The sequence below is a fragment of the Caloenas nicobarica genome, chromosome 17 (assembly GCF_036013445.1).
Source record: "Caloenas nicobarica isolate bCalNic1 chromosome 17, bCalNic1.hap1, whole genome shotgun sequence".
Taxonomy (NCBI): domain Eukaryota; kingdom Metazoa; phylum Chordata; class Aves; order Columbiformes; family Columbidae; genus Caloenas; species Caloenas nicobarica.
Window position 1 is genome coordinate 11,366,732 of NC_088261.1, and position 17,184 is coordinate 11,383,915.

A 17,184-nucleotide genomic window follows, 5' to 3' on the forward strand; every position below is an offset into this window, starting at 1 on the left:
TCTTGGAAGGTCCCTTGCAACGTAAACCACTCTGTGAGTCCATGATCCTATGATAAAAGCATGGAACAAAAAGAAATTATTTAGTTGCCCCACATCTGTTACAAGACCAATTAATAAACCAGAGAATTGCAATTGCTCGTTTGTGATCCAAAATTCAGCCTAGTTTGTGTTACTCAGACCAAGAAGAAAGTTTTGCTTTGCTGGAAATGTGAAATATCCTTGTCACAGCCTGGGGGAGGGCCGTCCTGTGCAGCAGCGCTGCTCGTGTTCAGGTCTTGGCGCTGGGGCTGACCAGGCATCAGCACGGCAGCCTGGAGTCTGGGAGAAATGAGAAGCAAATCTTTGTGTCATGCAAACATGCTATACTCATGCTGAAGAGCCTCATCCCCCTTTTGTCTCAGCAGATGAAGGGGAACCAAGGACAAGGTGAAAAGTGAGAAGCTTTGGTATAAATGACCGTGACTTGCTCCTTTGTATCATGTGCGCACAGAACAAATTTAAAGCACTATATTCTCAGTGCATCCTTTTGTATTTCTTACCAGTTTTCTGTAACTCCTACTTTTGGAGTTTTACTTTCCATTGATTTACATTTATCTCTGTTTTCCCATACATGGTGGGCAGGAGGAGAATATTTCACACTCTCTCCCAGTGGCACAGAAACTGGAGCTGGGAGTCGCAGGGAGCCTGAAAGTCCAGCAAACACCAGCCCAAAGGATGATCTGAATTTTTTGTGGCGTGCTTGAAGAAGAGCAGAAACTTTTCTGCTGTTTTGGTAAATTAATAAAGGAAAATAGGAGAATAATATATAATAGAAAGGAGAGAAGCATATGGGAAACACTTTCTTTGAGTGTTTGAGAAAACACATGATGTATCTTATGGTGATTAAATTCTTACATTCCAACAGTAATCCAGGTTGTTACTGAACAGTTGGTACCAGAAATAGACACTGTTGGATCCAGTCTACCTGAAGTTATCAATGGGAAGTTTTCCAAGAGCTGAGTAAGATGGTGCCTCTGCCATTAGTGTTGATTTCCAATAAGTCTCCACATACCTGATGGGCACCAGGAGCTCAGCAGGTAGCACAGAGTCAATTTTTTAAAGGATGAGAGAGGGAATGAGCTGGGTAATTATTGACCGATTAACCCGACCTTGCTTCTGGGCAAAATAATGGAGTATTTGAAGTGGAATTCGATTGAGAGAATTAAAGGAGGGTAAGACAATTAATGTGGTTCAATGTTGTAAAAATAGACCCGAGCAGCTTTACTCGGTACCTCTGCCTGTGGGAGGGCTGGGCTGGCTTTGCTCCCCAGCACCGCTGTCGCTGTGCCCTGCAGCCACCCTGGAGCTCCCGGGGGCTGGCGTGTGGCCCCGGGTGGGACGGCAGCAGCAGCAAAGGGACCGGCCACCCCTGCAGATCGTGATGGTGTTTAGTGCCACCCTGGAGCAAATGTGGGGTGCATGGGGAGTCTTGGAGGAGAGCCACGGGGAGCATGGGGTGCTGGAAAGAAAGCGGGAGTAGGCTATGGAAAGGGAACAAGCAGTTTGCTCATCAGCCAGCTGATTGCTTCCAGAGAGCTGGGTGCCCCGAGACCTTGCAGGAGATGCTGTGAAACAGCCAGGGATGGATATCTTTGAACGTGAGCCAACAGTGTGCCCTGGAACGCAGTGGGCAACCCGTGTCCTGGTGCACCCAGCACAGCAGGGCCAGCCGGGCAGGGAGGGGATTGTCCCGCTCTGCTCTGCGCTGGGGCGGCCTCACCTGCAGCATTCACTGTGTGCAGGGCTGGGGACACAGGAGCAAAGGAGATAAAGCTGCTGGAGAGTGTCCAGAGGAGGCTGCGAAGCTGGTGAAGGGTTTGGAGGGGAAGCCGGATGAGGAGCGGCTGAAGTCCCTGGGTTTGTTCAGCTGGAGCAGAGGAGACCGAGGGCAGAGCTCATGGGGCTGCAGCTTCAGCAGGGGAGCAGGAGGGGCAGGGCTGAGCTCTTCTCTCTGTGACAGGGACAGACCCCAGGGAATGGCAGGAAGATGTGCCAGGGGAGGGGCAGTTGGACACGAGGAAAAGGTTCTTCACCCAGAGGTGCTGGACACTGGAACAGGCTCCCCAGGGAGGTGTCCCGGCCCCAACCTGACAGTGTTCAAGAAGAGACTGGACAACGTCCTCAGACACACGGGGTGACCTGTGGGGTGTCCTGTGCAGGGACAGGAGCTGGGCTCCGTGATCCTTGTGGGTCCCTCCCAGCTCAGGACATTCTGTGAGTCTGTGTAATAGAAACATCAGTTAAACATCTCACCTGCTTCCTTGTTTAGACACTTAAAAAGTCAAAAGCTACTTTTGCGGAAGCCGGATGGGACAGACGAGGAGTTTTAGGGAGTGCCCTTAGTCCCAGAGGAGCCCTAAGAGTTTTTCAGACCCTTCCATGCGTCTTCTCTGTTCTGCTCCCAAGCAAAAGCCTTGTGACATTTTGCACTGATATTGAATACCAGCAGCGTCTCTCCTTGCTGCATCATGAGCAGGATTCATCCCTCCTGGCACACTGGAAGTTAAAAGTCCCAGGGCTGCTGGCCCCTCACGATGGTCCCAGACGTCTCCTGTGCCCTCGCTCCTGGCAAAGGCAGATGGCCGGCTCTGCTGTGTCCTATTTCTGCAGCTCAGCAAGCAGCTGGAGCTCCTTGTGTTGCTTCTGCATGGACAGGACAATCCCGGCTCTGCTCGGGGCGGTGGTTGCGCAGCTCTCTCCTGCCCGCTCCTCTGCGTGCGGCCCCTTTCTGTCATACCTTCTGCAATGGATTATATTGGCCAGAGTGGAAAAAAACTCTAGAAGATTAGGAAGAGGTTGACTCAGTGTCTTGCAAACCAAATGTCTAATTTTTTTCTTCTTGTTTTACTTAGCTTGAATAAATAAGTCGTGATGTCAGAGTGAGCTCTGCGTCCAAGAAGGAGCATCAGCCTATGGGAGCTGAAGGACAAATGGGACTTAGCTGGAAAGTCCTTCTCCACAGGGCTGCTCTCCATCCATTCATCCATCCATCCACCCATCCCAGTCTGTGCTGATACTGGGATTTGCCCTCACCCAGGTGCAGGACCTTGCACTTGGCCTGGTTGAACTTCAAGAGGTTCACATGGACCCACTCCCTGAGCCTGTCCGTGTCCCTCTGAATGTCACCTCTTCCCTCCAGTGTGTCAATGGCACCACTCAGCTCAGTGTCACCCGCAAACTTGCTGAGGGTGCCCTTGATCCCACTGTGTTATTGATGAAGATGTTAAATAGTATTGGTCCCAGTACAGACCCTTGAGGGACACCACTCGTTATAGGTTTCCACTTGGACATTGAGCCACTGACTGCAGCAATCTCGATGTGGCCATCCAGCCAATTCCTTATCCATCTGTAGTCCATCCGTCAAACACGTATTACTCCAAATAAGAGGCAAGAAACTTGTGGAGCACCGTGTCAAAGGCCTTACAGAAGTCCAGACTGACAACATCTGTAGCTCTTCCTTTGTCCACTAACTCAGCTGCTCCGTCATAGAAGACCACCAGCTTTGTCAGGCGTGATTTGCCCTTGGTAAAGCCATGTTGGCGGTCCCTCATCACCTCCCCGTCACCCATGTGGTTCAACATGTCTTGCAGGAGGATCTCCTCCATGACTAACTGGGCATGGAGGTCAGGCTGACTGGTCAGTAGTTCCCAGCCTGGGGCTCGAACAGCCTTTCTAGCCAATCTCCTCCCTGTTGTTTTTTAAAACAGGTTTCATTTCTTTTACTTTAAGTCTGTGGAAAATGTTTCAACCAACTCCATAGCTCCCTGGGAAGGATCCCTTATGGTTTGCTCCCACAGACCGGATAGCTCATGGGGGCTGCCAGCTCTGTGCTTATTCTTTTCATACGCCTTTAAAAAATACCCTACATTGCATAAATATAAGTGCCAAAATAAACGGGCACATCAATGGTAGCCTGTGAGAGACGGAGGAAAAGTTTTAAGGCAAGAAAGGTTTATTTTTTTAGATTTCCTTGGAGGAACTGTGGTCAGGATGTTTAATTTTTTTTTGGAAATGCTATGTCTTTCCCAAAAAGGTCCTTTTTTCCAGCTTTGTCAGGGAACTCAGTTACGAATTAGTTTGAAATGGTACTTTACTTGATTACATTGGTTGTTGTCAGTAAAGAACTGCAGGTCACAAAGAGGTGAAGGTTTATTAACCTGAATAATGAGTGAGTGAGGAAGCATCACATATCATGTGTGCAGCCACCATGCTCAGATGTCCACCTGCAGTTAACTGTGCAGGGCAGGGGTTTCCCACCTGCCGCTGCCCTTCTGCCCACAGCTGGGTGCTTTAGAGGCTTTTTCCCTCCTGCATTGACAGTGGTGAACGCCAATGTTGAGCGCTGGGCTGCAGGCAGAAGTGTGTCCCCCCGCCCTAAGGAGCATCCTGCCTGGCAGCTCTGGGCGCCGCTTCCTTGTGTTGTTCGTCCCCTTCCCTGTTGTGTGGGGGATGCTTTTGGGAGCTCAGGGAGCTGTGGGGAAGGGGAACATGAGGGAACTGGGTTTTCCTCTTTTCCAAGCAGCTGAGGCTGGACTGGAGCTCAGTGGTGTTACCGGCCTGGGCTGGGCCTTTGCTTTCTGCTCCCGCTGCTGCCTGTAGCTCTGCCTGCAGCCCTGCCTGCGGCCCTGCCTGCAGCCCTGCCTGCACCGCTGCCTGCACCGCTGCCTGCGGCCCTGCCTGCGGCCCTGCCTGCACCGCTGCCTGCACCGCTGCCTGCGGCCCTGCCTGCGGCCCTGCCTGCACCGCTGCCTGCAGCCCTGCCTGCACTGCTGCCTGCAGCCCTGCCTGCAGCCCTGCCTGCACCCCTGCCTGCAGCCCTGCCCGCACCCCTGCCTGCACCCCTGCCCACACCCATGCCTGCAGCCCTGCCTGCACTGCTGCCTGCAGCCCTGCCTGCACCCCTGCCCACACCCATGCCTGCAGCCCTGCCGGCACCCATGCCTGCACCCATGCCTGCAGCCCTGCCTGCACCGCTGTCTGCACCGCTGCCTGCACCCCTGCCTGCACCGCTGCCTGCACCCCTGCCTGCACTGCTGCCTGCAGCCCTGCCTGCACTGCTGCCTGCACCCCTGCCCGCACCCCTGCCTGCACTGCTGCCTGCACCGCTGCCTGCAGCCCTGCCTGCAGCCCTGCCTGCAGCCCTGCCTGCACCGCTGCCTGCAGCCCTGCCTGCACCCCTGCCTGCACTGCTGCCTGCACCGCTGCCTGCAGCCCTGCCTGCACCCCTGCCTGCACCCCTGCCTGCACCGCTGCCTGCAGCCCTGCCTGCATTCCTGCCTGCACTGCTGCCTGCACCGCTGCCTGCAGCCCTGCCTGCAGCCCTGCCTGCACTCCTGCCTGCAGCCCTGCCTGCAGCCCCTGTGCTGCTTGGCCTCCCCTCCAGGGAAGGTCATGGGGCCCTGGAGCTTCCCTGGGGGCATAAGGATTGACCCAGACCAAAGCCTCCTGGCCCCTCCCAGCGGGGACTGGAATCACAGCCCTGCGGTGCTGGTGGCCACGGGGAGAATCCTGCTCCCCGGCTGTGCTCAGTGCCAGCAGGAGCAGGGCAGATGTCCCAGGTTGGCTGTGGAAGGCGGGGATCCTGACCTATCCTCTTAAACATCGTGTCCTATCCCTTAGCGCTGCTCTGCTCGGCGGGGTAACCCCGGCCATAGCGGCAGTGATGTTGTGGTGCTTCAGCTTCCTGTTGCTGGATGTTACTCGCCATGAACGGTTAAATAGATTTGAGTGAGTCACTTAAACAGACGCCATGGATGTGAAAATAATTGTCTGGCAAGCCTGTGCCTGCCAGGTCGCCGAGTAATCCTCACACGTCCTGTGACTCAAAGCCAGCCAGAAGGAGTGTTTTCTCCCTGCTGCTCAGTTGGAAATATTTTGCAGGAAGGCAGCCTTGCTCCCCGTCTCATGTCCCCTCCATCCGTCCGCGTGGTCCTGTCCCCTTCCTGAGCGGCCAGCACAGGGGGATGCTCACCCACACTCACCAGTTGCCCTGTGCGTCCTCAGTGACGGCATCTCTGCAGCATATCCCTCAGCCCAAACTGACAGGGAGAAGGGAAAGTACATAGCAGTAAGTTACTGAAACTGTTTCATAGGACTGAGGGTGGATATGGCCTCCAAGGCCCCTGGTCTAGTACCCTCCAGCAGGTCCATTAGGTCAGGTTGCTCAGGCCTTCACCCAGCCACATGTAGAATATCCTTAAGGATGGATGTCACGCAAGCTCTCTGGGTCCAGAATTTGACCACCTTCATGATGATGATGATTTTTTTTTTCCCAATATCTAATTTGAATTTTGCTTGTCCCAGCTTGGTCTGTCACTGCTTGTCCTGTCTCTGTGCACCTCCAAGTTTCAGCAAGAACCTGAAGGTCACCTCCAAGGACCAGCAGTCAGTCTGGCTCCGGCTTCTCTCCACCATCCTGCTGGGCAGTCCTAGGCAGCAGGAGCCCCCTTTGTTTTCCAGGTGAACAAACCCAGCTCTCAGCCTGTGCTGTGTTCACAGCAGCCTGTTGTCCCTCAGTACTCCTGGGTCTTTGCGTCCCCGTCAGCTGGCCCCAGCCTGTCCAGGGGCAGGGAGTTACTCAGCCCAGGATGGTTTGTTTCTTTATTAATCATAGAATCACAGAATCATTTTGGTTGGAAGAGACCCTCAAGATCATTAAGTCCAACTGTTACCCCAGCCCTGGCACTGCCCCATGTCCCTGAGAACCTCATCTCCGTCTGTCCAACCCCTCCAGGGATGGTGACTCCAGCACTGCCCTGGGCAGCCTGTTCCAATGCCCCACAGCCCTTTGGGGAAGAAATTGTTCCCCAGATCCAACCTCAACCTCCCCTGGCGCAACTCGAGGCCGTTTCCTCTGGTCCTGGCACTTGTTCCTGGGGAGCAGAGCCCGACCCCCCCTGGCTCCAAGCTCCTTTCAGGCAGGTCAGAGATCAGAAGGTCTCCTCTCAGCTCCTGTTCTCCAGCTGAACCCCCAGCTCCCTCAGCCGCTCCCATCACACTTGTGCTCCAGCCCCTTCCCCAGCTCCGTTCCCTTCTCTCAACTCACTCCGGCACCTCAAGGCCTTTCTTGGCATGAGGGGCCCAAAACTGACCCCAGGATATGAGGTGTGAATACAAGTTAAATACAAGTTCTTTCAAGAATGGGGAAAAGACAAATAATTGGTCACTTAAATGAGAACTCAAACTGAAAATGTCCTCTCCTTTCCCTGTATTTGTGCTTACTCTCTAGTAAATACGTACTTGTACCGCTTCCCCCGGTGAGGCCACTGTGTTGGCTTGCTCAGAAATACCTGTCGCCTGGGGCGAAGGTATTCGCAGACATGTTCATTTTCTCCTTTTCCCAATAGTGCTGAAGCTCTTAGCTTTGAGTCAGAAATGTGTACAACCGTCGATAGGATGTGACCTTCCCCCAGCACATTCCCATCATCATGATTTTCTAATTATGCCTGTGACTGCCAGCTGGGAGCATACAGCATCGGAGCTACCACAGCCATTGAAATGACTCAGTTAATGTGCCTAGAGTCTATTAAACAAAGTTTTATTTAATTAAGTAAGTCTTGATCTCATCAAAATCAAGAGGGAGCATTAGGGTGGCAGCATTCCTGAGAAATCATATTTGAATGGCAAGCGTTTTGTACTTTCTTTAGTATCTGGATCTTGAGACATTGCAACGTGCTGGTCTCACTGCTGAGCTTTGGGGTTGGCCAGGGGGTTGGTCTGGGGCATGTTTACATCCTTAGTAGCCAGCTGGGCTGCCACAAGCCCCTGGGTGGGCAGCGGGCATCTCGTACCACCCTGCCTTTTTGCAGCTACACAGCACGAAGGGCTGCCCAGGCAGACCAGGGCTGGGAACCCATGTGCTGAGCACAGGGACTGTGCCCCCCACGCCAGCCCTGCTGATGCGCTCAGCGGGGTCCGGCAGTTGCTGAAGCACAGGGTGGCAAGGGGCACACCTGCACATCTCGGCTCCTTCAAGGACACTCTGGTTTCTGCACGGCTTGTGGCTTGGAGGTGCTGCTGCAATGCTGAGAAATGTCCAACAGGACACGAGCGCCCAGAGATTTCGCAGTGGTCGTGCTGTCAGTGGTGATCAGCTCAGAGCCAATTCCTGGCATTTGCACCCGGAGCGAGGGCAGATACAGCCCTGCGCCAGGTCCCATCGGTCAGACAGGGCTCAGAATTTCTCCAGCTGATGGACTTCTCTCAGGTGTGGTATATGCGGTAGTTTCCTCCTTTCTCTAGCCGAGTCCATAGTCCTGGCAGCCCAGGAGATTCTTGTCAAAGCATTGTCCTGGAGTGGTGGCCCTGGGCAGATGCTGAGGCTCACCGACATCCTCTGTGCTTGCAGGGCTCTTCTCCTAGTGGAAGCCGCACGCATCGTGCCGGCACATGTGGGATGCCTGTGGGGACGGGGAAGAAGGGACTCACTGGTACTTGTTTTTATTTGCCACTCCTGTGCCCCTGCTTGCTGAAATGTGAGAATTGCTTTTCACCCTCCCGCGACTGCTGGTCCTGAGAAAATAGGCTGTGGGGCTGGGGACAGGTTCTGCCTTATTCAGCCCTTACTTTTCTGCCCAAAGCAGCAAATTCAGGCTGGGGAGTGAACACACACACACACACTGGCTGTTAGTCAGAGGGTGCCAGTGGAGGACACGACCTGTTGTGATGCCCTGGGGAGGGCTGGCTGGGCAGGAGCTTGGAGAGATCAGCCCTTGGTGAGTGTCCAGCAGTGGTTTTCTCTCCGCTACAGGAACCAGCACTGTGGATTGTATATCCCTTCCCCTTTCTGCAGGGCATGGGGCAGGGTAGGGCTGTGCCAGCTCCCTGCTTGGCCCACCAGCAGCAGGGTTATTTCCAGGCTCAGGACTGTGAGGAGAGCCCAGTGTGGGGCTCCCAGTCTGGAGGTGGGAGTGCTCACAGCTCTGCTCTCCACGGGCTGTGGAGCTGGGCAGCAGATTTTCCCCATGTATCCAGCACATTGTGTTTACTCTTTTCCTTCTCCCCAGAAACGAAGGAGGAGCTGGAGGAGCTGATGTCTGACATAAAGAAGACAGCGAACAAAGTGCGCTCCAAGCTAAAGAGTGAGTATTTGCCTGCGATGCTGCTGCGGGGCTGGGCCCACTGGGCCCCTGCCTGGCACCCCCGGCAGTGGGTTGCGCAGCTCCCATCCTGGGGTAGGGAGCATTGCTGCCCTGGATCTTGCTCCTTGTCCCCACTGCCCAGCACCTCCCACGCGTTCCCCGTGACCAGAAATGCCGTGACACCTTGGCTGTCACCTCAACCCTGTGCCATCAGCAGCTGGTGTTTGACTCAGGTCAAGACAGTTTGGAGGTGGTTTGCTCTGGGTGGGAAAGGGCAGGTGACAGACACAGTTTGGGCCTGTCTGTGTGTCCTCTGGCAGCCTGAGCTGGTGCTGAGAGAGGTCACAGAGCTGGAGGAAGGGACAGCCAGAAGTGGCATCTGCCACTGCTTTGCAGGGGTCACTTGGGGATGGATGTCACCTTCCCTCTCCCTGGCACCCTCCAGCTACTTTTATTTGCCCTTTGGGAATTTGCCCCCTTGTGCCCCATTCCCAGGATGCAGCTGAGGGAACGGGGCCATGAGCCGCCGGTGGGCTGTGAGCAGGTCCCATGCCACCAGCACTGGCAGGTGTTGGGCTCTCCCAGTGGGCCCCAGCTCTGAGCAGACCCACACCATGGCCAAAGGTTGGATTGCCAGTGCTGAGTGGTTGAAGGGTTGCTGGTGCGGGATTTGCAAGCCCCAAAGAAGAGTTGGCTCTTCCCTAGGGAGCCAGGTTGGCATGGTGGTGGGGAAGAAAGGAGCCATGGGGCTTGGGGAAGGTTATCCCATCTCATCACCATGCCCCAGTGTCTTGGTGCACCTCTGCCTTGGGCAGCGCAGGGACAGGGTGCAGCCAACATGACCATCAGTTTCCACCATTGGAAGAGTCAATCAATCTCTTTGACAAGTGGAGAGTGAGAACAACGCGACTGTCAGCCCGTTGATGGCCGGGGTTGTGCTGGAGCATTTGGAGAAGCCCAAAAGCCCAAGATTGGACCCAGGAGATTCAGAGGGGTGGTGAGGATGGCAGCACGTTGAGGCAGGAGGCAGGTCACCTTGGCGCGGCTCAGGTTTCCCTGCAGTAGTCTTGGACTTCAGCATGGGATTTGGGTGAGATTGTTGCAGGAACTTTGTGTCTGGAGGGTGAGAGAGGAGCTGGTGCTTCCCCCACAGCAGCAGCGTTCTCCCTAATACCAGGGTTTTGTGGGACCCCCATGGTCGTGGAGGACTTAGAGACAGCTGGAGCCATTTGTTGGGTTTGTCACGACTGACATGGCCATGTCCCATGTGTGTGCCAGAAGGTGACTTGTTCCTTGTTGTCCCCTTGCTGCCATCTGTCCTCCTGACACATGATCTCAGCTGGACCCAGGAAGGAGAGCTAGGGGCCAGCTTACCCATTTCATAGACCAGGGGATCCCTTCCCATGGACCAGAGACCCCCTGGCCATACTGATATCCCTGGTGTCCAGGTGGGGACAGGGTTTAACCTGTGCAAAACAAAAATCCTCTTCCACAGTTGTTATGTTATGTGTTTCTTAGGGGCTTTGAGAGCCTGAAAAATTGCAGAACAGGCTCTGATTCCTGTTTCCTTCATCCAGAAAAGACTCACTGGTATTGTATTTACCTGGAGCAATAGACGATTAGTCCTTGCGCTTTGCCTTGAATCGCCTTGTGGCCAGCATGATCTATGAACGAAAACAGTCAGGACTGATCAAAAACACCATCTGCTGACAACGAATTGACTTCTTTAGAACAGACATTGCTCATGCAGAGGCTAATTCTAATTACCAGCTTCTTGGGAAAATGTGATTTTATTAATTATCCTAAATGCACAATGTTTGCCAATACTGTTCCTTGGGAACAGGGAAGGGTTTATGACAAGTGTGGAGGAAGACCAATTGCTGATGAAATGTGCTGGGCAGGCAGCAGCCGGTGTGCTCACAGGCAGGGGAGTGCACAGAAGTGCCATGGCCATCTGGCTATTTGAGACAGGACCTTTCCGATAAGCTCTAGGTACAGACGCTTGTTCCAGGACAGAATAGGAGGGAGTGCAAGAATTTGTGCTGATGTTCTCCAGCACTTCCCCAGAGCATCCTCTGCTGTTAGGCACCCTCTGCCAGCACCATGAAGGGTTCCCCAGGCCCACAGTCTTCTTTACAGCACTGCTGCTCTCTGCAAGGTGGTACTGTGGGACCACCCATGCTAACCAGCACACAGCAGAATCATAGAATAGTTTGGTTTGGAGGGACCATCAAAGCTCATCCAATGCCCCCCCTGCCATGAGCAGGGACATCTGCACCAGCTCAGGTTGCTCAGAGCCCCGTCCAGCCTGGCCTGGGATGTCTCCAGGGATGGTTCAGCCACCACCTCTCTGGCCAACCCGGGCCAGGCTCTCACCACCCTCAGGGCCAACAATTCCTTCCTCACATCCAGCCTGAATCTCTCTCCTTTAGTTTAAAACCATCACCCCTTGTCCTATCACAACAGGCACTGCTCAAAAGTCTGTCCCCATCTTTCTCATGGGCCCCTTTTAAGTACAGAAAGGCCACATCAAGGTCTCCCCGGAGCTTCTCTTCTCCAGCTGAACACTCCAATTCTCTCAGCCTGTCCTCCCAGCAGAGCTGTTCCAGCCTCGGGTCATTTCTGGGGCTCCTCTGGCCCCTCTCCAACACGTCCATGTCTTCCTGGGGTCATGGACACTGTGAACTGTACTACAGGGAGTCACTAGATTCGGGAGCCTGGCAAGGAGGGGTTGGGCTGGTGAGCACGCAGATCCAGGCTCAGATCTGCTGAAAGGGAAACAGAAACACAGATGCCTGTGGCGGTGTCCTGCGCTCTGCCCTGGCGCACTGGATGGCGATGGGGAGCCACTGGGCAGCTCCAGGGAATGGGGAGTTCCTGCTGCAGGAGGAGCCTGTCCTGTGCTGGGCTCGTGGGACCTGGTCCAGCGTGGAAGGTGCTAGGGACAATCGGGCTCAGAGAACTGTGGGACAACTGCGTTGGGAATGGGGTCTTCAGCCAAACATGAGAGATGCCACCAGCTCACACCTGGTGGTCTACATGGAGGCAGGTATCTGCAACCTGGGCCAGCCTGCTGATGGGAGCTTTCTTCCCGGCTTTTTCAGTCCCTGAATTTAAGTTTTTGAATTATCACATCCTGACCTGGCCTTGAGGAACAGATTTGCACTGCCTTGCTCTGTGCCGGACCTCCTGCCCTGCAGCCCCATGCCCCCTCCCTGCCCAAACTGTGATGGGATGCTGAGCAGGGCAGCTCTCCTCCCTGATGTGATTTATGGACTTTGGGCAGGTGAGAAATTCATCTGAACTGCACTACTGGGCATAATTAAAAGGGCAAATCTCTGCTTTGCTGCAGAGGACTGTTGAGCAAGATGCTGCATGTTCTTGCCAGCCTGGCGAGTCCTCCCCGGGCAGGGCTGGGCAGCTGGCAGGCCTACTATTTTTAGGGTCCCTGGAGACGTCTTGAGCTTTGGTATTTTACAGAGACATTTTAGCTCTGGGTTTCCTCCTCCTCCTACCTAGCAGGGGAGAACAGCACTCCATTTTGTTTGAATACCATAAAGTGCAGAGATCAGACCTGAGCGTGACACCAATTTTGTATTGAAACCCTCGTTTACCAGCCTGGGAGTGATGGGTACTGCCCGTGACAGCACCAAGTCTCAGCTGATGGCCGGGCACTGAGCGCTTTGCCATGATGAAACAGGGCTTTGCTGACAGTCCAGGCGTAATCACGGGCTGGAGGAGCTGGGAACTGCTCAGTGCCAGGTGCTCCTCAATTCGCAGGCTTCACCTTTTACAGCCCCTTTGCCAAACAACCCCTTTTCCTTCTCTAAACAGTGCGAAATAATCTGTGTCCTTCTACCCTGACCAGGTATTGAGCAGAGTATTGAACAAGAGGAAGGACTGAACAGGTCGTCTGCTGACCTGCGGATAAGGAAAACTCAGGTGAGTCTCTGCCCTGGGGCACTGGGACAGGGAGGACGGGAAGTGGCTGGAGGCAGCTGAGGGATCCCAGGAGGTGATGGGAGAGAGGGCTGTGCTTTGCTTTAGAGCAAGCAAGTTCTGGTGTGCAAATCCTGGGCAAAGTAGTGCAGCACTTTTCCAAATGGATCAGCGAAAAAGCCAGCCTGAAAGACCTGTGACACCAGTATGTGACGAAGGGGCTGTGGAGGGGAGGGCAGCAAGCATTGGCTTTGTCTGTGTCCAAGTCTGGGCATCCGTGTGAACAAACAGGCATGTGGGTTTCTGCACATTCATGTTAACCATCTCATTAAAGGTGATTTTATCTGAAGCAAAAATCCCCTCTGAAGTGCCAGCTTTGAGGGGAGAACCTTTGCTGCAACATGTTCAGAGACCTGAAGTCTCCATGTGTTTCTGCAGTGCCTGGAAGGATGCTTGAGCAGCTCATAAATGAGACCTCATTTGCTCACCTAAAATTTCCCTTAATCTAAGCAGACGAGTGGCCTTTCGAAGAGCACTGTGCAGGCTGCAGCCTGCTGGACAGGTTCTTCCCTGTTGGGTCTGTGATTGCCCCTGCACCAGGTGTCAATGTGGCTTCACAGCTCAGGAAGTGTTAGACTTTGGAAGGGCTGACACAACTCTTCCTCTTGTTGTTGTGACACCGCCAATAACTGGCACTTTCTTTTGATGGGTTTCTTAGCAGGGTTATCCAGGGGTAGATGGAGGGCCAGGGTCCACCTCCTTCTCCTTCGCCCGGGTGGTCCCCAGGCTGTGTTGTGATGAACAGTCGTGCTGTTCTCGCTTCAGTGGGGTGGAACATGGTGGGGGGTTGAGGGACATGGAGCTTGTCCGTAGGCCCAGCAGCGCACACTGAAAACTGGAAGCCACTAGCTCTGCTTTGAGTTGGAGATTGGGTTGCATGACCTCCTGAAGTCCATTCCAGCCTGAATTACCCTACAATTCTGCGTAGCTCCCCTCCCAGCCCTCCAAAGTCAAGAAATAGCTTAGAAACATTCAATGGAAGAAACGTTCAAGTGTCTCGTAGAAAAGCTTTTCTCTCTCGGGAGCATCTGATTGCAGTGAGAAGGTCTGATTGCGGCAGATGTCCCTGCTGAGCACCACTCGAGTCCTGGCCTGGGGCATCTGGAAAGCAAGGGCTAGTCACAACCATCGCTCTGATGTCCACAGTGGGTGCTAGTGGGAAGACTTTGAGAACACCAACAGAGGGAGCACCGTCAATGGGGTCGTGGCAAGGCCAATGACTTGGCAGAAAGTGCCAGAACGTTTCCTTGAGGAAGCAGCAGGCAGGACCTGGGAAGGCAGCGCAAGAGCCTGGAGAGTGCTAAGGGAAAGGACGTGGAGGTGGAGCTGGGGACGGGGAGGTGACTGAGCTTCATACGCACCTCATACGGCCTGCAGCATCATCACAGGTTAACTCAGAAGCAGCTGATGAGCTGAGGTCTCATAAGACAAGGATACCCGTGGTCTCCAGCTGCTTTTGAAACCAGGGCTTGAATTCCTAAATAATGTGTACTTTGTGAAAATAGGACGTACTCTTATTGATTTTCTGAAGTCAGAGCTATGTAATTGTGTTGGACATCCCAGGATAGCAGAGCATGTGAGGGTGGAGGCAGCAGAGATCAAGGTCATGACTCGAATTGCCTCTGTTGGATCAAGCTGCGGTGCGGATTTATCTGGATCAGGCATAGGTACGCGGTGGCACCTTGGCCCCAGCACGCGGGCAAGAGTTCACGCTGACTGGAGCTGCCATACTCTGCTTGCACCATCCATGGGAGGGTAGGTGGCACCTGACACTGCTCCCACAAAAGTGACATTAACTCCAGGTTTTAGAGGAAAGTGGATCGAAAAGAGTGAGTTTGTGCTGGACTGGCATCTTGTGTTGTGTGACCATGGTGGTTTTTTTATTGAGTCCATCTGTTGTCAGCTATGGCCTGAGCTCTAAAAGCTGAACTAATTTAGTGTGATGAAACGGCACTTAGAGGAGAAGTGTACTTTTTTTTTTTTCAGAAAAAGTGTACAAAGCAAACAAGTGTTTCGTTTAGAGATGGTACAACTTGGCCATTACTACTTAGTACTGGGCTGAAAATGTCACTTAATTCTTGTGAAAAAACATGATGTTTTACAGCTTTGGATCCTCCATCTTCCAGAAGGAAAGTCAGAGGCTTTATTGCATGAACTGTCTGACGAGAGCTTCCCCCATCATCTGCATATCCCTTGATGGAGCAGCTCCCTCCAAGGCCTTTCTAGAGAGGTGTTGTGTCTGGTTGGGGTTGGCTTTGTGACGTTGCCCCAGGCCATGGGCACATCCATGGGGCCCTCTCAAGTGTGGAGTGTGCCCCGGCTTCTCCCTTCACTGCTGCCTTTGGGGCACCAGGGTGATGCTCTAGCAGATGCGTGTTGAGGACGGGTGAACCTGTCCTGCTGTACAAGGGTGACCAGGTCCTGATGGCAGGAACGGGCCGTCCACAGAGAGTTGTGTCTCCTAAGCCATGGCCAACTCCTGGGTGCTGCTGCACTCGCCACGGGATCTGGCTGTAGCACTGACCCTCTACAGCTACTTGGACTCTAAAGCTTCTAGCTCATGTATAGGCTGAAAGAGTCACTTCTCTGCTGTAAACCAGCACCCGTCAGGCTGTCATGGTTGTCTCGCTGCGGTGGGGTCATGCTCAGGTGACCCCAGGTGCCCGCTCAGCCCACAGATCCCCTCGTCTCCAACTTCCCACATGTAGTTTGGGGTTCTCTGGACTCTGTGCTCTGCAGCATTCGTTTGCTCAGTCCTTGCTACAGAGGTCTTGTTGAAGTGTTTATGCCTTGGGGGATGGCACAAGTGCTTCTTTGTCCTCTCACTTTGTCCTGCAGAAGTGGTGAGTCTGGGCACCGCTGCTCTTGAGCAGGCAGCGTCCTGTGGTTCTTCTGTAGGGGCAGGTAAGAAAGATTTAAATAACTTGAATAGAAGCGTACACATGGAAGCAGCAGAGGGGATGGCAGAGGAAGGAATACAAGAGTGGTGTGGATTGATGGCACCTAACCCAAAAGGTCAGTGACATGCCAGCATGGATACTCACAGCTTCTAAGACTTAAGGTGGAAAACCATTGGGCAGCTTACTCCAAGACAGGAGGTGAGAGGACCTCTGAAGATCTCATGCAGTTTAAATCATTCCCTACTTGTAAATCAGCTGTGCTGCCTAATGACCCTGAGGCAGGACAAGTCAATGGAGTGGAAGATGAGTGTTGCTGGCAGCTCCTGGTGAGCACAGGTCCCAAACCCCTCTGTGGCCACCAGTAACTAAGAGTCACCCAGGAGATGGTGGGGGAACCTGTGGGATGTCACGTAGAAACGCCGCTGGCCACATGTCTTGTGGTGCTTGTGAGTTTGGGGCACAAGGAAATAAGTGAATCCAGGAGGTAGTGAAACCAGCTTTATTTTAAATATATTTTTATTTAATAACTTGCATTTGTTTTCAGTGCAGTCTCATGCTGAGCTTTACTAGCTCAGTTGTAGCACTCTGGTGCTGAGCTTCTTTGGGTTGTGTCTATATTTAAACAGCCTTGCCTGTCCCAGCTTGGCCATGGGCTTGTGCGGTGAGAGCTCAGCCAGGCTGGAGACGTTTCCCTGGGGGCCTCACACTGGGGTGGCCGGGCAAAGCATCTGCACCAGGGGCCGTGTTGAGGACGCACGCGTAGGCTCCGGGGCAGCTGCGTGGTCGGTGCAGGACTACGAGCCTGTCATGGCCGTCTCATCATTGCCGCTTCTCAAAATCTCTGGGCCGAAGCTTTGTCTTCTGCCCTACCAGGCAGGGTTGCTGTGTGGTTGTTACTGAGGGTTGGCCCACCTTCCGGTGAGCTTTTGTTGAGAAAGCACCTGGCCAGAGGCAGTCGTTGCTCCAGCGGTGGAATATGCCTCTGCATTGCTGCCGGGTGAGCTCCTTGTCCTTGTCCTTGCTGGTCATACTGGAGGATGTGGATGAAGATGAGGCCTCTCGGAGCAGAGCAGTAAGGTCTTGTTTTGCAATGAAGATGGTGTTTTAGCAAATCATTAAACTGATAAAGGCAATGGGAGCTGCCAGCATTGCTCTTCAGCACCCAG

General features: G+C 53.7%; 1 protein-coding gene across 2 annotated transcripts in view; it reads left to right on the forward strand.

The window, feature by feature from the left end:
• STX1A (syntaxin 1A) overlaps positions 1–17,184 on the forward strand; it is an 88,134-nt gene that overhangs the window by 49,012 nt on the left and 21,938 nt on the right. For both annotated transcript variants that reach the window (XM_065647487.1, XM_065647486.1), the window contains exons 4-5: positions 9,045–9,119; positions 12,988–13,061. In XM_065647487.1, coding sequence (XP_065503559.1) covers positions 9,045–9,119; positions 12,988–13,061 — 149 coding nt within the window. The remainder of the gene's footprint in view (positions 1–9,044; positions 9,120–12,987; positions 13,062–17,184) is intronic.